This window comes from Xiphophorus maculatus, chromosome 18 (assembly GCF_002775205.1).
Source record: "Xiphophorus maculatus strain JP 163 A chromosome 18, X_maculatus-5.0-male, whole genome shotgun sequence".
Classification (NCBI taxonomy): Eukaryota; Metazoa; Chordata; class Actinopteri; order Cyprinodontiformes; family Poeciliidae; genus Xiphophorus; species Xiphophorus maculatus.
Window position 1 is genome coordinate 22003362 of NC_036460.1, and position 20155 is coordinate 22023516.

At 39.5% G+C, this 20155-nt stretch overlaps 1 protein-coding gene across 2 annotated transcripts in view; it reads right to left on the reverse strand.

Annotated features, from left to right (window-relative positions):
- rsrc1 (arginine and serine rich coiled-coil 1) overlaps nt 1-20155 on the reverse strand; it is a 140740-nt gene that overhangs the window by 76872 nt on the left and 43713 nt on the right. For both annotated transcript variants that reach the window (XM_014470648.2, XM_023350713.1), the window contains exon 5: nt 13174-13210. In XM_014470648.2, the coding sequence (XP_014326134.2) occupies nt 13174-13210 (37 nt within the window). The remainder of the gene's footprint in view (nt 1-13173; nt 13211-20155) is intronic.

Sequence of the window (20155 nt, forward strand, 5' to 3'; positions counted from 1 at the left end):
GAGAGAGAGAAAGAGAAAAAGAGAGAGGAAGAAAGAAGGAAGAAGGTTAATACACATCTTCTATTGAACGGCGTTACATTACAGAGCAATTCATACAGTTAATGGACTTCACTTATGTACTGCAGTGCTGTTAACCAGTGAAAAGGATGACGTGCCTGGCAATAACTCTAACTGATGTAGTGTGTAGTGCCTGTGTCCAAACGCTGTTTGTTCCTCTTTGATTTTTTTTTTCCTAAACGCCAGCATTTTTTCCTCCTTTGTTCCTAATGAGGAGACAGCGTATGCGGCCACCTAGAGAAAAATAACAAAAAACTGCTGCACCCAGCATCTTTTGTTAAACATTTCTACAACAATTATATGTTTTTTCACTTTTGGTTCAAGATCTCAAAAATTCCCGTTGAGGCTGACAGCATCGCCCCAGTAATGAGAGCAGGAGAACAGACCTTAAATCTTAATCGGTATTAAATAAGAGAAGTAAATGATCACAAGAAAGACTAAAAAAGGAGGACCAGCATCAGAGACGAGTTCCAAATGTTACTGCTGAAAACGTGATGAGGATAGAGTGGAAACTGCTGAAAGGTAGCCTGTTTGAAATACTTCTCTTGTTCATAGGGAATCCATCAAATTATATAATCAAATCTCTGTAGGCCAGTCTTTGCAACCTGCAAAAGCCAGACACCTACTGAAATATAGATATAAATATACTTCCAAACTCTTCTTTTTTCTTTTTTCATACAAAGCCAGATCAATGGGGAACCTGTTGTTAGCCAGAATAAATAAACGGAAAAGATTCAAACTTAAACTTGAGTTAAAATAAGCACATCAGCTGTAAACAATGGACATTTCATACACACTCGGATTAACTGTTGCTTTTTATGACTAAAACGCTGGTACTCCTAAAAAGCACTAACGCAAGTATTCATCAGATTCTTCTAGATTTTATATGTTCTCACACAGTAGGTTTTTGTGACAAACAATGTTATTTTGGTTGTTGCTGTCTCCTAATCTAATTTAAATGCTTCTATTAAAACATCCAATTTTACAAAAGTGGCTTATTTTTGTTTATCTTGTCAATCTACATTAACCATCCAAAATTCAAAGTGCAAATATTTTCTATTTCTGATACGTAAAGCAGATTATTAGATGTGAACCACTTTAGCTGGAGCACCACAGAATGCATTTAAGGCAAAATTTTTCCTATCAATGCATATAGGAAGAGTCCTAAAAAATAAAATAAAAAAAATAAAAAGTCCTGCTTTAGACAAATTTACCACTATTTGTTTATTACTGCCAGATAACACTTGCCTTACACATGACAGGAAGTCCAGCATACTCCCAGTAAGCCTTTAGCCTGCGCCGCTACCTAATCACAGCGACAACAGACGCACTGAGACACGCTTAGTCGAGTTAAGTGCCCAGTGTCTGTTGTGCTACTCAAAAATAAACACATCCCATTAGAAAAATAAATTATCCTCACTCTGCTTTGTAAAGACAATGCAATCTTGTGTATAATGAGCATGCAGGAAATTTAATCTATTTGTAGCCTTGTTCTGGTAAACCAGGAGATTATTATCATCATTATTACCACAGAGGCTGAGGCCAGGAAGGCAAAGCAGAGTGTGGTCGGTCAGTTCATAACTGGAGGACACAAAGAAAGGAAGAGCAAAGGTCAAACAGGACGTTTCTGCTGAAGTCGGGACCAGACTGTTGGACTACTGTCTCACTAAGTGATTTATTTTCTCATTCACGTTTTGGCAAACAGGAGAGAAAAGGAACAAACTACGAAATTGTGCCAAATACCTCACTGTCAGCAGCAGTTTGTCCCTCACATAATCTGCACGCCCGTTTGTTTTTCACTAATCTCTCTGTCAATCTGCGATAATAATCTTCAATTCACGTCAGTCTACCAGCTCATGTGAGAAATTAATAAAATCTGGGGAAGAGAGCGGGAAGACGGGGTGATGAGGGAAGCGCTGCTCATCTTCTCCATGATTAGTTGATCTCTTGAATCGGCAGACACAATAAGCGATCATCACTCAGGCAGATCCAAGGAGCAGCAGAAACTGTAAATTATCACTGATAGAGCACCATTCAGAAAGAAATTGGGTCACTTTGGAGGAAAACTGCACAAAACAAAGCTTCCATCTTGCACCATTAACTAGTTTATGCTTAAGAGCAGGTGGAAATAATTTAAAAAAATGTAGAGAAGCAACACTAAAGCTGGAAAAGGAAACATGAAGGACTTTTATGCTGGAGCAGTCAACAGAAATGATGATAGATTAACCTACTGAATTCTGAGACTGTACTAATATAGTTATTTGCAAACTGGAACTTCCCCCCCCCCATCATATTTGCATGCAAACAATTGTTTTTTCCATAAAAAAAGTGTGACTTTTGAATCACACTCTTTAAAAAGTTAAAAGCAGAATAGTGATAGGATATTTTCCCAGTCTGTTTTACTTCGTTTCAACTCTGCTTCCATTAAATTTCAATGCAAAAATGAAGAGGTTAATGACTGGGAGGAAAGGGCAACCAGTTAGCAGCGTAATACTTCAAATTTTAATCGCCTCACAGCTTTAATATATGTAACATGACCATCACAAAGGGGTGATTGGATACAAAATTTCATGTGCCTTACATTCTCACTGTGCATGACAAAAATATTGTTGGCCAGTTAGATGGACGTCTTTTATAAGTCTATACTTGACATAGCGGCTAAGATGCTAACACTCAAAGGGAGTAGTGAGGAAATCAAGATGGCGGAGTTCAAATGAGTGTAGCTAGAAAAACGTTATTTTATTACAAATCAAACATTCAACAATAATATAATAAATTTATGCTTTCCTAATTCTAAGTATATCTTAAAATATTTTGCTTTTAAATGTTGATTATGTTGCTGCTCATTTGTCACCACCTCATGGTGAGGACTTTGCTTTACATGGAGGAAATAAAACCTTTAAAAATATCTCAGATAGTGGAACAAAGGTTGGAATGGCTTGAAGAGGTGTTCAGTGAAGGTATTTTCACTAATGGTTTACTCACCAGCAGTGCTAAATTAATAAAAATCACATATCGAAGTGGGCATGTAGAAAAGTGGATAAATCGTCGCAGCCGGAGAAAAGGCGATGCTGATTTCAGCAATTTAAAATGACTCAACCCGAATTTGTTATCAATCAATCAATCAAATTTTATTTGTATAGCACATTTCAGCAGCAAGGCATTTCAAAGTGCTTTACATCATTACAAACACAGAAACACAATGCAACATAGAATCAATAATCAAAACACAGCATTAAGTCATGTTCCATCAGTAAATTTGTAATTAATTACATTTCAAATACAATTCTAAACAGGTGGGTTTTTAGTTGAGATTTAAAAGAAGTCAGTGTTTCAGCTGTTTTACAGTTTTCTGGAAGTTTGTTCCAAATTTGTGGTGCATAGATGCTGAAAGCTGCTTCTCCTCGTTTGGTTCTGGGGATGCAGAACAGACCAGAACCGGAAGACCTGAGAGGTCTGGAAGGTTGATACAACAACAGCAGATCTTTAATGTATTGTGATGCTAAGCCGTTCAGTGATTTATAAACTAACAACAGTATTTTAAAGTCTATTCTTTGAGCTACAGGGAGCCAGTGTAGGGACTTTAAAACTGGTGTTATGTGCTCTATCTTCCTGGTTTTAGTGAGAACACGAGCAGCAGCATTCTGGATCAGCTGCAGCTGTTTCATTGATTTGTTGGACAGACCTGTGAAGACGCTGTTGCAATAATCAATACGACTGAAGATGAACGCATGGATGTTGTTAATAATATTATAGAAGAAGGGAATTCATGCTAAATTGTTGGGAAACTGGGGAGATGATAAATGGATGAAATACTAACATCTTTTGGACATAGGCTACATTTTACTCAGCTATTCTGACCTAACTGCATGTCACTGTAGGCACAGACATGTAGATCACTAAGCACATGCAGCGCAGACCAACGTTTGATTTTTTTTTTCCTTTTTTTTTTACAGTTCATATCAACCATAAGTATTTAACAACCTTATGTCAGTTCTGCTCTGACGGAGGGAAATGTTCATGTTTTATAACTATCCTAGTTAATTTCCATTGAAAATGGAAGAGGAAGTCAGATGTACAGTGATTTTCTCAGTCAAAAAGTTGCTTCATTGTTTGAACAGAGAAGCTAATTATTGTTCTTAAAGTTACATAACGTTTTTTTTATTTTTTATTGCAGACACGAAGCCAACGTGGAAAGTCCACAAACACTGAGCCTGAGAATAAATGTAATTTCTCTTTGGTGTTTAATAATTCCTTTCAAATAATCTGGGTTCAGATGCTTAATTTTTCTAAACTAGAACAAAAAGTTGCAAAAGTTTCAATTTATTCAGATTTTTTTCTGAAAAGATTAACATTCTTTCCATAAATGAAATAATTGAAATTGCTCAGTTTAATAGCACATCGCATGGATTGGGTCAGGGTTTTCCAAAGGCTTGTTATTAGCTTGACTCATCCAATCCGAAAGCAGCTCCGATGTTTGTTTGGGATGACTGCTCAAATGCTCCAACTGAGTCTGATTTTCCCCCTCTGACCCAAACTGACAGACTTCAGAAGATGAAAAGTTAGCAAAGATGTTTAAGAATACTCCAAGAACCATTAAAGCTACACTTAGAATAAACTTTTATACTGCTCAAACATCAAGTGGTTGAAACAATTCAGAAAAGAAACCACCTCCACAACTCATTAAATTTACCACAAATCAACAACTTCAAAACTTAACATATGACCAGGTGTTTCAACAGAACAATAATACTAAATACATATAAAAACTGGTTTTTACAATGGATAAAACAGGCTAGGATTATACTCCTGGATTGGGCCAAACTTTAACATCATTCAAAATTTATAGAGTATCCTTAAAAGCCCAGTCTGTGCCAGGAAACCAATTTAGATAAACTCCAACAATTCTGAAAGGAAAAGTGGTGAAGCAGTCACAATCATGACTTGTTAAGGGCATTTAACCAAATTTTAGCAGGGACTGGGGGGTCTATGATGGTGCTAAATAATCCATCCACCCTTGAAAAGGGCAGCTCACTATTCATTCATACCTGAACGTTTCCCTAATGATGTAAGGCAAGAAATAGACAGTACAGAGTAAAACTTTTATGCATTTTTCTGACTTTTGAAGACAAGAAAAATCCTAAAAAATCCTACTTTCAGATTTGCAATTCAAACTAAAAAAGTCAGGAAAATAAATGAATGTCTTAGTAAAATGTCAGTAAACTCTCCATACATTTGAAATCTCTCTCAAGCAACCATGTTGAGGAAAAAAAGAGCACATCATCTGTCCATACACTGGAACATTAATCCTAATTGCGACACCTTAACCATCATTTTCTGTCAATAACCTGTTTCCAATATACACACGCGCACGCAAGGCCGCCTCACCCCAACTAACTCTCCTTATCCTGCAGTTGATATGCTCAATATTCATCTCATTATATTTTTAAAGTCTTCATCTGTTTCCATTTTCTTTTATTTGTTGAATCCCGCCCGGGCTTCTTCTGCATCTCCTCGTTCTCCTCCCCGCCCTCCCAAACAAACACGCAGATATATCCCGTACCCAAAAGAGGCCAGAGGAAAACAGAGCCCTTCGAAAATGCAATATTTCTGTTTTTAATATCGAGGTCTATAAGATCAGGGCAGAGATGGGTTCCACGGCAATATGTTTATTTATATATTTTATAAGAAGAGAGAGGGGGGGGGGGAATAATCCTGCCTATCAGTGTACGTATTTGGGAGGCCGGAGCCACTGTATCTGAGCTCATCTTATATGAAAAATAATGTTGTGTATGGATATACTTTTATATATAATGGCAATATGGGATCAGGGCTCTTTTACAATGTGCCATACTTCAGGCTAGGGCTAACAGCATTTTATGACCCACCAGCAGTTCATCTTCATGTCTCAGGCAGGCAGGAGCACTGCATAATAATGTCGTTTCCTGCCCCCAAATGCTATTTCACAGGCCGGGGCTCATTTCTCAAACTTCACCACTTTTACAATTTCCTAAACTTTTATTCCCGTCATTATTACCAACAAGATTTCATTACGTATTTAGAATGTAAACAAGTCTGAGTAATGACACTCCCCCTCCCCGTTCCTCCTTCTCCTCTACCCCGCCGTCTCCCTGGATTCATTCCCGTTGATGGCTCCGTCGCTATCTTGGCTGCAGACACGAAAAGTACAAACGTGCACGCACCAAAGCGTGCGCGCAAGTTCAAGCAACTCTTTTGCTACGTGTTGGGAGCACATGCGCGCGTGCGCTGGCATAAACAAGTTGCGGCGCGACAACCCGTGGCCATTTACTGCTCCGAGACGTGCTCCCGGCGCGCGTGCGTGCGTTTCTGATAAAGGGGGTGGAAGGAGTTTTATACTCAACTCACATAAATCATGTAGAAGAAAAATGAGCAAATGTGCAGGCTAACTCATCTTCTCCCCATCCGGAGAAAATGAAATTCACTGGAATACCTATCAAAACTGCAATCATCCAGAGATAATATCTTCTTTGGTCTATCTGCACTTTCCGATTTAATTTCCTCCATGCCCTTGACATCCAGCGATACCATTAAGATGAAGCACATACAGTAAGGGAGTAGTTCTCACGTTCTGATGTATGAGATCTCCCCACGCTTAATGTAATATCATCATTTGCAAATTAATGCAATCTTTCTTTTGTTTGGTGATGCTTTGGTTTTCGTTTTTTCTTTTCTTTTTGGTAGGGGTGTGAGAGGATGGAAAGACAGTGACGAGGACGCGAATGGGGTGGGGGGGGAATGTGATTTGTGAGAAAGGAGGGACAAAAATGGAGGTATTGCAAAACACTTTGAACCCCCTGTTCAATGCTAGAATGACATGCAATTATGTGTAGGCCTGCCCCGAGTCAGGGGTCAGTCAAATTACTCCATCATTTAGCCCCGGCGTGGAGATGAGAGAAAAAAAGAACGACACCCCCCTTCCCTCCCCCCTCCTCATTCACACCGCCACCCTCTTTTGCTCCCGTGTCTTGCAAACATCCAACACTGCATCAAATCACGAAATCATTAGTGTAATAAGCATGGAAATCTGTTTGCAGATTATTACTCACGTCCCCTCCCCACAAACCGCCACAATCAGCACCCCCAGTTCTACTCCTTTATCTGTTCCCCTTCTTTATCCTTTTTATCTCAAACAATCACTCAGGGTGTAATGATATATTTAGCTCACCAAAAAAGTAACGATTTTAAAAATCATAAGATGTGGGGCAAAGAAGGAATCTGTGGGGAGAGCTGAAGATTAGGGTGATGGCAAGGAGGCCTTCCAACCTCAAACACATCAACAAAGACAAATTGTCCAAATATAAGAATAAAGCTGATTGTTGTCATGCCAATAAAAAATTCTAGCTGATTATTATAAAGAAAGCACAAATCATTGGAGACATGCACTTTTTAATTAGAAATATTGTTTTTCAAAACTGATACTATTTTATAAATTTTCTGACAGTTGCCTTTCTCTTTTTTCCACCAGAAGCAAATTTCTTAGTTGGATAACTCCTTAGTTAAGAAGTTATATCTTGTCTAGGATGGCTGCAATGTCAAAAATTGCAATAAAAATTCTCAGATTTTGTGTTTTCACAAATAAAAACAAAAGGTTTCATAAAATTTGGACAAATCTCTGTTGAATGTGTTGAAACATAAAGTTCAGGTTTGATCAGTCTGTTTTTTAAAGATATTAATCTGAAGATGATAGCAAAACTAAGTGATAACGTGTTGTACTAAACTAACACATTATAACTAATTAAATGAATAAATACTAAAACAATTTAATTCATGATTGAATCCAGCCCAGATTGTTGTAAAAAACAACCCACAAAAGAAACAGGTTTTTCGCCTTTCACTGCAACGCAGACAGAAAAGTCAAGGCGGATGCTAACTCATCATGGCAAGTAAGCATTTCTATGATATTATCATAGAAATAAATGACTTCATATGAGTTTATTACTTATGGTAGTTGAATGTTTCTGTTTAATTATGGAGATGGATAATCAGAGAGAAGCGGAAAAGTCACATTAGTTGCTTACAATTTTATATTACCCAATGTTTTTGTTAATAGAAATTCTGATTTTCATTTTGGATTGTTGACTCCTGATCAAAATACCTGAACACACTCATGCAGACAGATTTCTTTCATTGGAGTAAAAATCATCCCTTTCCAGTACACCAGAATCGATTGTAGAAAGTTGCTTTAAATTAGCAGCGGGAGCAGAATAACCAAAACTGCAAATGGTTGGAATATTATTACACCTGCTGTTAGTATTACTAAAGAAGATTGACTTGCAGCATTCACCAGAAACTAGTCAATCCTTTTTCACGCTTATATTTAGAACCCTTGGTTGATTCTGTCAACCACATTGTACCCTTTTCGACAACTGAAAAGGGTACAACAGCATTTGTAGTACTATAGCTGCACCTCAGATGGTGTGCTGCCCCTTCAATCAGGTCAGTAGTTGAAGTTTTAAAATATTATTTTCCAACAACATACCCCAGCCCTTTACCAACAGTCGGACATTGGTGGGTGCAAATATCCACCCCTAAGAACAGTCTTTGTCGGTCGACTACATAATCACCACAAACAAGCAACACAAATTCAGAACTACTTCTTTTGCACCTTCAAAACGAGGCTCACAAGATGGTGATTCCAGTAAAGAATTCACAAAAATTGATTGTGAATTTTTCTCAATCAATGTGAAAAATTTTTAAGAAATATTGTGACGTTTTAAAAGTTCATGATTTTGTGCTAGCTAGGCCAACTCATCACAACTTGAACAATCCCTTTAAATGACAAGAAAAGCAGATCAAGCAGCAAGGAAAGGAAGGGATTTGATCGAAGAATATCCATGAAACAACAACGGTCCAGTTCCAGACTAGAATCACACATTAGGACTTTTCTGGGTGGATCGTATTCCACTTTAAGTGACGGCAGGTTTGTCTCTCTGTTGTTGTTGGAGCGTGTTGTCTTGTATACAGCTGCTGCTGCCGCTCTGTCAGCGGGCCGGCAAGTCTATTCGCCTCAGTAAACTTTTCAACTCACCGAGGGACATTTACACAGCAGCCATGCCTGAAGTGGGCCATGTGGCCGACAGAACGCTGGCATCAAACATAGAAAGATGCCTGATTCTAAACTGTCTCTAATGATAAAACAGCATTCTGATTTATGACATATTTTTAGGCAACTGCAATATTTATACGCATTAAAAATGCATTAAAACAAACGCATGTTTTGCTTGTAAGAAAAAAAACCCACTCAATTTCACCTGAAGAGCTCTAGCTAAAACCTCACTGTGAACATAGATTTCCCAGTTCAGTTTCCCACAAAATGCGACCTCAACTTAACCTCATGACCGCAGACTGACCTGTAAACTAGCCTCCACCATCACAGGGCGTCCAACCCTCTCTCCCTGAAACTGTTGACACGTCTTCTTCATCCCCTTCGCCTCTCCCCTCCCCTTTTTCTTTGCTCTCTTTCTGTCCATCCTCAGGCAGTGTATGTAGTTAAAGCGATGGGTACAGCTGCTGATTGAGCCAACAGCCCTGATGATGCTGATTTCGCGCGTTATTGATTGAGCTGCTGGCTTTCTTCTGCTTTGCTCTAAAAAGCAGTACATCTGGACCGATTAGCCGCTGTAGGCCACCTCTTTCTCCCAGAGCAACAAAATCCGCCTTGATGCTTCTCGCGTTTGTCCGCTCGAGTGTTATTTGGACGCGTTACATTCGCGTACCGCAAGCTGAAAGTAAAAGCGGAGCGCTGGGAGCAATTAACTTCAGTGTTTCCCTCCTCATCGCTACTGATTCTATTCAGTCAATCTGGTGAAACACAAAGGGGAAGAAAAAAAATACAAAAATACAAAAAACAAACAATGAAACAAACCTCAGACCACACAGATCTTAATTGGCTGCCTAATTACTTCAGCAGTCATTCACTTTTACAGTTAACAGAAGAGGGTAATGCTGGCAAGATCAAATACAAGGAAAACAGGAATAAAAGCGCCTGCCTGTCACACCAGCTTAGGTGCTTAACAGCTACTCAAAAACAATTATTTGAGGAAAAAATATGGAATAATCTTCATTTTCTTTTAGCATCAAAAAGACGCAACTTTGCAGATGACGTGTTCAAGGTACTCGTTTGACAACATGATGTTCCTTTGCCTTATGACACCCCAAGCAAAACGTAAATATCATTTATGCTCCAATCTTAAGCACGGTAGATCAACAGAGAGTCATAAATGCCTGTTTAGAAATCTTCAGGGATATGCGTTATACATGTAGATTGAGGCATTGAACGAAAAAAGTGTTTGAACAGCCCCGCAAACTCCGGCTCCGAGTGAGATGAGCTCCATTATTTACAGTTTTCCGTCCCGAATCGTAATCAGAGCCTTGCGCTCCGCAGGCAGCTGCCTACTGGGGAGCAATCTCCCCCCTAAGCATAAACACGCCCATAAATCCAAACACTCGGTATTCGGGGATTCAAATTCCCTCACATATAAATACGGAAAATATCCCGGTAAATACACAGATGTGTGCTTGTGTGTGTGAATATGTAGCTCGTATAAACAGGGTCACCCTGATGAGGAGATAAGGACGTAGCAGGAGGCAGTAATTAAACAATACATTTTAATAAGAAGTCCTTGTGGGTAAACTCGTTGAACCAGTTAAGGTTGTGTGTTGTTGAGAGAGCTCAAAAAAATTTGTAGCTGTGACCTTTTGTAGATTATTAAGAGTCGGGCCTGGAAAATCTTGATTAAAATGGAAATCAAACAGCAGTTTCTTTAACTATTGGCACTCCAGATAAACTGTTGTAACTTAATATCGTAACATTCCTTTATATCCTGTTCAGTGTGTGTGGTCACAAGTTGGTTCAGCTTTGTTCAAAGATCTACTTGTTTTTAACCTTTAAAAACCTGCAGCCATTTACTGACTTTTGAAGAAAAACATGCGCCTGACCAAATCAAATTGCATGATCTCACATCTTTCCCATTTTGGAGATTTGGAAAGATAAATGGTGCTCTGCGTTTCAACAAGTATCAATGCTACTGTCAAGTTTTTTTGTTATTATTTTAACAGCACAACTTCAAAACAACTGCGCTTTACCAAAGTTTTTTTTTTTTACCGTCAAGCTAAAACAAATAATAAAAAAGTCAATTTCCTCGCCACCTACTGGCACTGATATTGACTGCAATCCAAAAGAGATAAAGAGAAAACTGTAAAAGGGCCACTCAATTTCAGAGCTTTTTGTTTTCTTTTTTCAAAATAAAAAGTTCCCTTAAGGCTAATACTTTTCTCCCAAGTACATAAAAAACTGCATCAGTTGCACTCATTTGTACAGCACTTAAGAGTAAAGCACTTGCAGATATATTCATTGGTACACTGACCCTGAATCGTTGTGGTCTTTCCTATTTCAGTTGCATACATAAGAGGAAACACTCATCTCAGCATTAGATATAGGCGCTCATAATGTTTGCTTGGATATAACCGCCCATAAGAGTATTGATTACTGCTGTTTATGCATCTAAACCCCTTGTGAATAATTTAAATAACATTTTACGGAGACATACATCAATCACACCTGCAGACCCACACCAACACAATCACAATACCCAGGAAAGACCATTACTAATTTCCTATTTAAAGATATGATAGGCCTAATGGATGTTTAACTCTAGAATGTTTTAGGAAAATGTACACCATACAGTACTTCATATTCAAATTAGATTTTTGGAGGGGAAAAGGTGGTTAAGTCTTCTACAAAACAGTATGATATTAAAGAATTTCTGAAGGTTGTCTGGAGGAGGTCCAGGTAGTTATGCACTCCACAAATCTGGTTTATATGGAAGACTAACACCAGATATCCTACTAAACAAGCAATCCCCACTGTGCAATATGTGAATGGCAGCATCATGATGGAGGGACAGTGTCATCACTTACAGGGAAGCTGGTCAGGATTGACTGAAAAATGGATGGGACAAAAGTTTGGGGTAATTGTGGAAGAAAACATGTTAGAGACTGCAGAAGACTTCTGATTGGATTGGAGATGTGGATCTAAAACTGTAGTAAAAGTTGCTTCCATAAAATGTTCTGAATGCAAATGCATATGATATTTTCCAGTTTATCTTCTCTTTGCTCTTCACGATTACATTATGTGCTACTTTTGTGTTGGTCGATCGCAAAAAATATAAAAGAAAATGTGTGGACATTTTTTTCTTGCCATGTGACCAAATGCAGTAAAATTCAAGATAAATAACTAAGCTCTGAAGACCACTCAATTGAAATTTGTGTTTTGAAGAACTGATTTCAACGTGGAGAACCACTGAGAAATGTTTGGAATCCGGGTTCGGTCATTTCTGTGGCACATTCGGGGTCATTTGCGTACAGCGAGGTGGGGCGTGGGTCATTTGTGTAAGGTGCTGGAAGCTGCGGTTTAGTATGCAGGGAAGCAGGGGAGGGAGGGCATGTGACATCCACAGAGAGGCGGGACCCTCTTTGACCCCTGTCTATAATTCATCCCCTGGAATATGGGGCGCATCAAACCTTGGTTTCTTCCCGCCCAAAAAGAGAGAGAGAAAAAAAAAGACCTTCTCACTTTGTTGCATGGAACTCTGACCCTGGATTAAAGCAACCAGCAAGAGGAAACCTGGTGATTAAATTTTCAGGCCCGTCCCAGGAGAGCAGAACCAGAAGGTTCTTGATTCACAGACAGGAAGAGACTGAGGAAAGGGACCATGTCGGCAGGATAACCAATACCGAACGAGGAAGGCAACGTGTGTGTGTGTCTGGGTGATAATCAAATATTTTATGTGAAAAAATAATAATAATAATACACACAAGAACAAAAACATGCCAATGTCATCAACTAACAGTTAGGATAAAAGTTGATACTTTAAGGATAAATGCAATGCTAATAAGAAAGCAGAAAGCAGTGTCTTTGTGGAGGCAATATCCATGATCTATGTCCATGTTCTGTCAGTGCCTCCCTGACTGTAGGTGGTGGGTATTCACCTCCAACTGCACAAGTTTCATTAAGGATGTTGATATCAATGTGCACCCCTGTGAGTGCGTGTGTGTGTGCTGAATACAACTTACCAGATGCTCTAATTTGTCTTTGATACTCCCAGAATCCCTGAAACACACAAACACAAATTCCCCTTACTTTAAAAAAAGATTCAGACACAAAACTCATTCCATAAAAGCAGAATTTTTCTTAAGTGTTCACACACACCAAAAACAATCAACAACACACTCTTTTAAGTGTACTTTTCTGGTTATTATACATGATCTGGTATGTTAAAACAAGCCAGATCACATGTAATAGTACGGGATCTGGTTTGTTTTAACATAACTGGTTTGGGTTGCAAATTATACATTTTCTATTTGTTTACAACAAAATGGCGTAAAAAAATATACAGAAATTATAAAAGTTCTGTTTGAGTCCAACAACTGAATATGGAATAAGCAAATATAATGGTCAGGTATCTGTATGCATTGCATCTCTAAGAATTAATAAACACATTATTTCTAGCTTTTTGGTACAATTAAAATGATAAAATTAACAAAAAGCACTACTCAGTCCCGACTAGCAAGTATGTTGTGAGTCTCTATGCTAAGTGCAACATCAATGCTTTTATGAGTCGAGAAGCACCTCTAAGCTATTTTCATGCGCTATTAAAAATTTTGAATTTTAATGTGAAAGGGCATAATTTGTGTTTTTATTATGAATGTTTAAAGGACATTGTGTCTACCTGCCCAATTCATGCTTTAGGAAAAATACAAAAACTTCCCTGACTACTTGAGGCAAGAAGAATATCGACTACAAGGCAACTAGTCCAATAAATCTGGTAACAAGTTGAACAGACAACCCACACCATCCTGAAGACTGCTGCATACATCCGGTTAAATGCTAACTGGCTTAGTGATAGCTGCAGGCAGAGTGAGTGAAGGCAACAGGTGGAGGCTGAAGACGAAAGCAGTGTTTGTGCCGTCTGTATGTTGGACAGACGAACAAAAAAAACCCTGGTATTTACATGAGAAAAGACATGGAAAATATTAGGCGCACGAGTGCAACCAAGAAAAGACACATGGATTTGTGGTCTCACTCTGGGAGACATGTTTTAGTCGAGGGGAAAAAACTGCATAACTCACCCTCTGAGAATCACAAAGATTATCCAAAATCATCTCAGTATTAACTGATGTTCAGTCAGCAAGCCTCGCACTGAAGAAAATCACAATAATCAGAGTAAACGATCTTTATGACATCACAGAGGTTTTGGCTAATCAGAAGGAAAATAACCACACAGATTTATCCTAATTGCTAACCTCTAAGGCTGAAATGCAGAGCGCATTTCAATGCTTTCTGCATTTAAACCAGACTGAGGTTAACTTATACTGTCGCCACACTGCTGGCAGGCGTGATGATCATTTCCAACTACAAAGAAAGAACTGGGAGCGTATTATCTGTGAATTAATAATAATAATAATAATAATAGAAATGTGTGTGTGATTATCAGCAGACTGAGCTGAGGAAGGTGGGGAGAGGCTCTGTTAATAAAATAAAAAAGAGCAAATTGGCAGTAAATAATAGATGCAATTTTGGCACATTTCAAATTTGCAGCAGTGCAAATCAAAAGATCAAGAGAACACAAACAGCACCCCTCACCCCACCAGCTCAACATCTCCAATCACCAAGCACCCACTACCCCCTCCCCCTCGTCCGATTCGGGCCTCCATTACTGACAACTCCACCCAGGCTGCAGCGCTTTACAGTGTCGTGTGTGTGTGTGTCTGCACTGAGAGGGAGGAAGACTTATCGACAGGCATCAGTTGCTAATGCAGCTGGCAGCATCACTGTGTAAATCTACACCATCTCTAAAATTACATACTGTCTAATCTATCCAACTCCCTCTGCCTCTCCGTTCCGTCCGTCCATCCGGCTGTCCTGCAGGACACGTCCCACACACGCACACGACGACCACAGACATATATGCCATCAGCTTCTCTAAAATAATGTCATAAAGGAGAGGACAGAACGAGAGGCAGATGGATTTAAAAAATGCGCAAGAAGAGAAGAGAAAGGAGGTTTGTTTGTTTGCTCTGCGCTCCATCAGAAAAACCGCAAGAAGACAAGTCGACCACTTAAGGCAAACTTCATCTAGCTGTAATTACATTACATTCTGACAAACACCCCGCCACATTCATTATACATGACGGGCGCCCGGCAACCAGACAGCAAGACATTTGTTACTGTGGTGACAGTGTGTGTAATCCGCTAATGAAGCGCAATTAGCGAGAAACAATCCAACACTGGGGAGACGCAGCGCTCCATCCTTCCTCCTCCACCCCTCTCCTTTCATCTCCCTTCTCACTCTCATTTTTACAATGACATCTTTTTCTCCTCTTGCATTTTTTTCCCCCCCATTCGACCTTTATTTAGCTCTTCACATACAATTAATGTCCTGCTCTTTCATCTGCCTTTTTTTTTACTTTATCAAGGACAAGCTGTCCAGCGGTGTCCTCAGCAGGGCCGAGGGGATCGCTCCATCCACACACTCTCTCTCTCTCACACACTTATCCCATATTACATCCTCATTTCTCTTTTCAAAACATCATATAATCTGCCGAGGCCTTCTGGGAGGCAGTTTTCCCTTTTCTCCCTCCCTCCCTCTCTGCACACGATGTCTTCAACACAGAGGCAGCATCGATTTCTGAATTACGCCACAATATTAAATAATTAATATACTTGCAGTGATTGATGTTTTGCATTAGGCCAATATTAGGTTATCAATCAAAATCCACTTGGTTTAATGTAATAATATTGAAAATGTGTCAGTGCCTGTTCGTCCAATTTGTAGTGGAGGCAGGCCAGATAGTAATGGTGGTGTAGCACAAGGCCTCAGAGACATCTATGGCCTGCTCGCTACAACCGCAGGAACACATTACAGCCGCGGCATGCCGGAGAGAGAGGGAGAGAGAGAGAGAGAGAGACTGGAGTCATGGGGAGGGAGACAGAGCGCAGACATGGAAGGACAAAGGTGAAGAATGTGACAGAGGGGGAGTGGGATACTATCATATAACGGTACAAATGCCACATTAAAACATCATTTTCACATAGTTACGTGTGCTTACGTTCCATTATACCAGAGCTTTAAAAAAAAAAAAACTTTATGTAAACTACAATTCCTGTAACTCTTTACAAACTTTGAAAGAACAAATGTTTTTTTTTTACTTTGTTGAGTAAAAACATTTTAAAAAGTTTTATAAATCACAGGCTATATTTTAGCAATATTCATGCCTGTTTTGAGCCGAAGTAGTATTATAGTTTAAAAAAAAAAAGTACAGGAAATGCATGCTTTGTAGTTTGCTTTCTTTAAGCTCAAATTGCAATCCATAGAGTAAAATTTTCCATGGTAAATTTGAGAAGTTCACATACTTTAGATTTTAAATGGGAAATATTCAAATGAAATCCAGATTCCTTAAAAATTGGGAAATATCACTTGACTTCAGGACCAAGCGGGGGCTGTCAGGCCTTAACAACTTGCTTTTATATATTGGGCTCATTGAAGTAGCATTAGCTTGCAACGGCAATTCAAGTCCCGTTTTGTCCATTTTAGCTCTTCCCAAGATGGACTTCTCTTTGACAGGAATTATATTATGTCCGAGTAAGACGGAAAACCTTGCACCAATGAAACTAGTCTCTGCTCTTTGGTCTCTTCCCTTCTAGAATCTGGTTATAAATTAGCTTTATGTAACATTTGTTATTATTTTTAAAGTAAATTTAGCAGATCTATATGTCTTTTTTGATACACCATAAAAGGTTTTTCCAACAATAAAGTTTCAGTGCTACAGTTGTGTGAATGCTTGAATGACACTAATTCCTTCAGCTCCCACCCCTACAAGCACTTACGAACTCTTATTGTCACTTCAACACCAGTGCTAGAGATAGGCCAGAGAACCACCTTGATCAGAACCAGGGATGTAGAAGATCAACAGCTGATGAAAAGATTTTGACAAGCAAGTTTCAAATGTCTGCGCTACTTGTGCTACTGAGCTGCCAAATTCAACATAAAACCTTTAAGTTTCCACTTTGAGAAAAAGTTGTAGTTAAACATGACTAACTTTACTCCTTGGTGTTCATTTTGATGTCTCTCGTCACATGCAAATGTTACCAAAATAATGTTAAACATCCCATTTTTAATTTTTAATCATGTTGGCCCATCTTCAACTCTTCTTTGAAAGCTTTCCAAAACATTTACAACCAATCTTGTGCAGTTTTGAGGTCAGACACTGATGTGGAATGAGAAAGCATGGCTCGCTAACTCCTCCTTAAATCTCAACCCAAGCCATTCTGTTGGGTTGAGATTGGAACACGTTTTTTCACGTTTTTATTAAATTAATATTTAATAAAGCTCCGATTAGGGCTGGACAAGGGTAGAGTAGGGTAAAACTCTCTTTGTAGCAGCTAACGAATAGTCTAAAAGCCACAACTTGATGTACCCTGTTATCATCTTTGCATAAGTATTTGACATTAGAGGACAGACTGTGTGGGACTCTGACCAAGCTAATGATGAAAAGTTTTCTAACCCATGTTTTGGGCATGATCAGCTATTACAGCGCTGCCTGGTAGAGACCTTAAAGATGGAAAATTTGAATGATCAAAGATCAGACATCAGCTTTGTGTTCCCAGCCTGCTCTTCTTTTCCCTTGGAAAGATTTTCAAGCCACCACGACATGGAGGCTGACAGAAAATGGCGAGTGAGCAAGAGCGGACAGAGACAGAGAGTAATGTACTGCTGTTCCAGGAAACGGTAATTAGTTATCCGTGGTCAATTAAGTTAAACTGGACAAACAAGTGTGAGTGTTAAAGTGAGCCTTGGCAAGGTCAATACTGACCAATTTAACATGGTGGCTGGATCCATCACACTGTCTGCACTCTGCTGCTTCCCTGTCTCAGCTCCTTGCCTACGCTCACATACTTTTTCTTCTTGCCGACTCTTCTCCGCATTCTTCCTGCCTTCATCAGTCTTAGTGCATGTTCTATTTCCAAGTGTCCAAACCCTCTTTTTTTCTGTCTCTTGCTCTGTAATGACAGTTTTGAAGCTGTTGCCTCACCTTACCTCATCCCTGTCCCTCTATCTCTCCTCTCCAGTCATTTTGTCCTCTTCCAATCACCAGCCTGCCGCTCCTTTTCTTCTCCTTCTCTCTCTCCCCCTCACCCTCCCGCGAGCCCACCCGCTCCTGCTAGCAGACAATTAATTACAGGACCAGCACTAGATGAGTTGTCATTTGTGGTCAAGTTTCTAATAATTGCATTAGGTCTTCAGGTTCCTCTAAGATGCCCTTCCCTTTCTTTCCCTTAGCCTCTCTCTTTTTCTTCCCCAGCCCCTTGACACGGGAGAGATGAATATCTTCAGTCAGTCAATGGAGGCGACACAGGGACTTAAAATGCAGAGGCAGTCATTTGATTTCCAGCTAACAGAGCTGCCCATTAGCCCGGCACTCATCAGCCATGCATTACCTCTCAGACCCGCTGTCCTGAAAGTGAAAGCTTTAACCCTTTCGCTGCCCACTGCTCGCCTTTCTGACCATGCAATACAAAACTAAACTTCCTGCAGAGCACACTGTAACTGAAAAGAAAATGGAATTTAATCCAATTATATTTGATAACCTTCAAACTCAAAGCATTTTTTTATGTGTACAGATAACACTTAAGGGCTCCATTTAACTTATTTCTTCTATCTTGGACATGACAGCTATATATTTATCTTATAATTTGCAGTGCAAATATTTGCTTATTGTATTTTAAGGTAGGCATTTACTGAAAAAGTGTACTGTTAATTTAGAATTAGAATCTGCTTTATCCGCTAAATTTGTGCTCACTTTAACAAATAACGGTCTGTAGCACCGACCAGAGAATAAATCTCCCCAGTTAGTGTCCAGGATGTGTGGGGTATGCAGAAACGTTAGCGTACATTTCCTGGACCTTGGATCTCTACAAGTCTAGTTTAGACAGAAGGTCAGGCTTGATGATTCTCTTTGCAGACCTAGCTGGTTATTGCCTGTCCTGTTTAGTCGATGAGCCAAACCACACAGAGATGAACGAACGCAGAGCAGACTAAATGATGGCAGTGTAGAAGAAGTCTAGAAGCTGCTGTAGTGGGTTGTACTTCTTGAGTCATCACAGAAGTGATGACTCTCCCGGGCTTTCGTCCGAACAGTATCTATGTCTGAGGTCCATCTCATGTCCAGAGAAAGGGTGGTTCCTAGGAGTCAGTGCTGTTGAGGATGGTGAGGGGAGGAAGTATGTTTTCTCCAAAGGTCCACTGCCATCTCACCTCTCACCTCTACTGCCATCTCACCTCTACATCACCACAGCTAAGTGGTCTTACCGCATCAGTGGACCAGCCAATCCATCTCTTGTCTGGATGCAATCACTGTCCTAAATCAGACCAATAACAGTCAGGTCATGTGCAAACTGCAGGAGCTTCAAAGATGGGTTTCACTGAGGTGAAGTCCTTTGCATATACTATACAGGGAACAAGAAGTGCGGAGAGAACACACTCTGATATTGATGGTTCTTGTCAAGGATAAGCTGTTCCCCAGCCTTCACCTGCTGCTGCTGGTCAGGCAAGAAGCCAGTGATCCAAAGGTGGAGGCCAACACTGTGAACTGGGTGAGCCTCTGGTGGAGGGACATTTGGGTTGATGGTGCTGAAGATCAAGATCAGATCTACAAACAGGATCCTGTCCGTCTTTAAGTGATTGAGGGAATGCAAGTTGACACAAGTTGACTGCATCGTCTGACTATTATTTCCAATAAGAAAATTGCATGGGATTCAAAAGGGAGCCTGTGATGTCATTCAGATGCTACAGTAGCAGTCGCTTAAAGGAGTTCATGAACACAGATGTGCAGATCACTGTAGTAATTTAACTTGAATTGGAGAGCTTGCTTGTTCGTACACAAAGTACAAGAAAGATGTACCAACGCTGCAATCTGTGGTGACATTTTGACTTTAAAAAAGAAAAAAAGTTTATTAAACAAAAATAAAATACCCTTTTTTGTAAGAAAATAATTT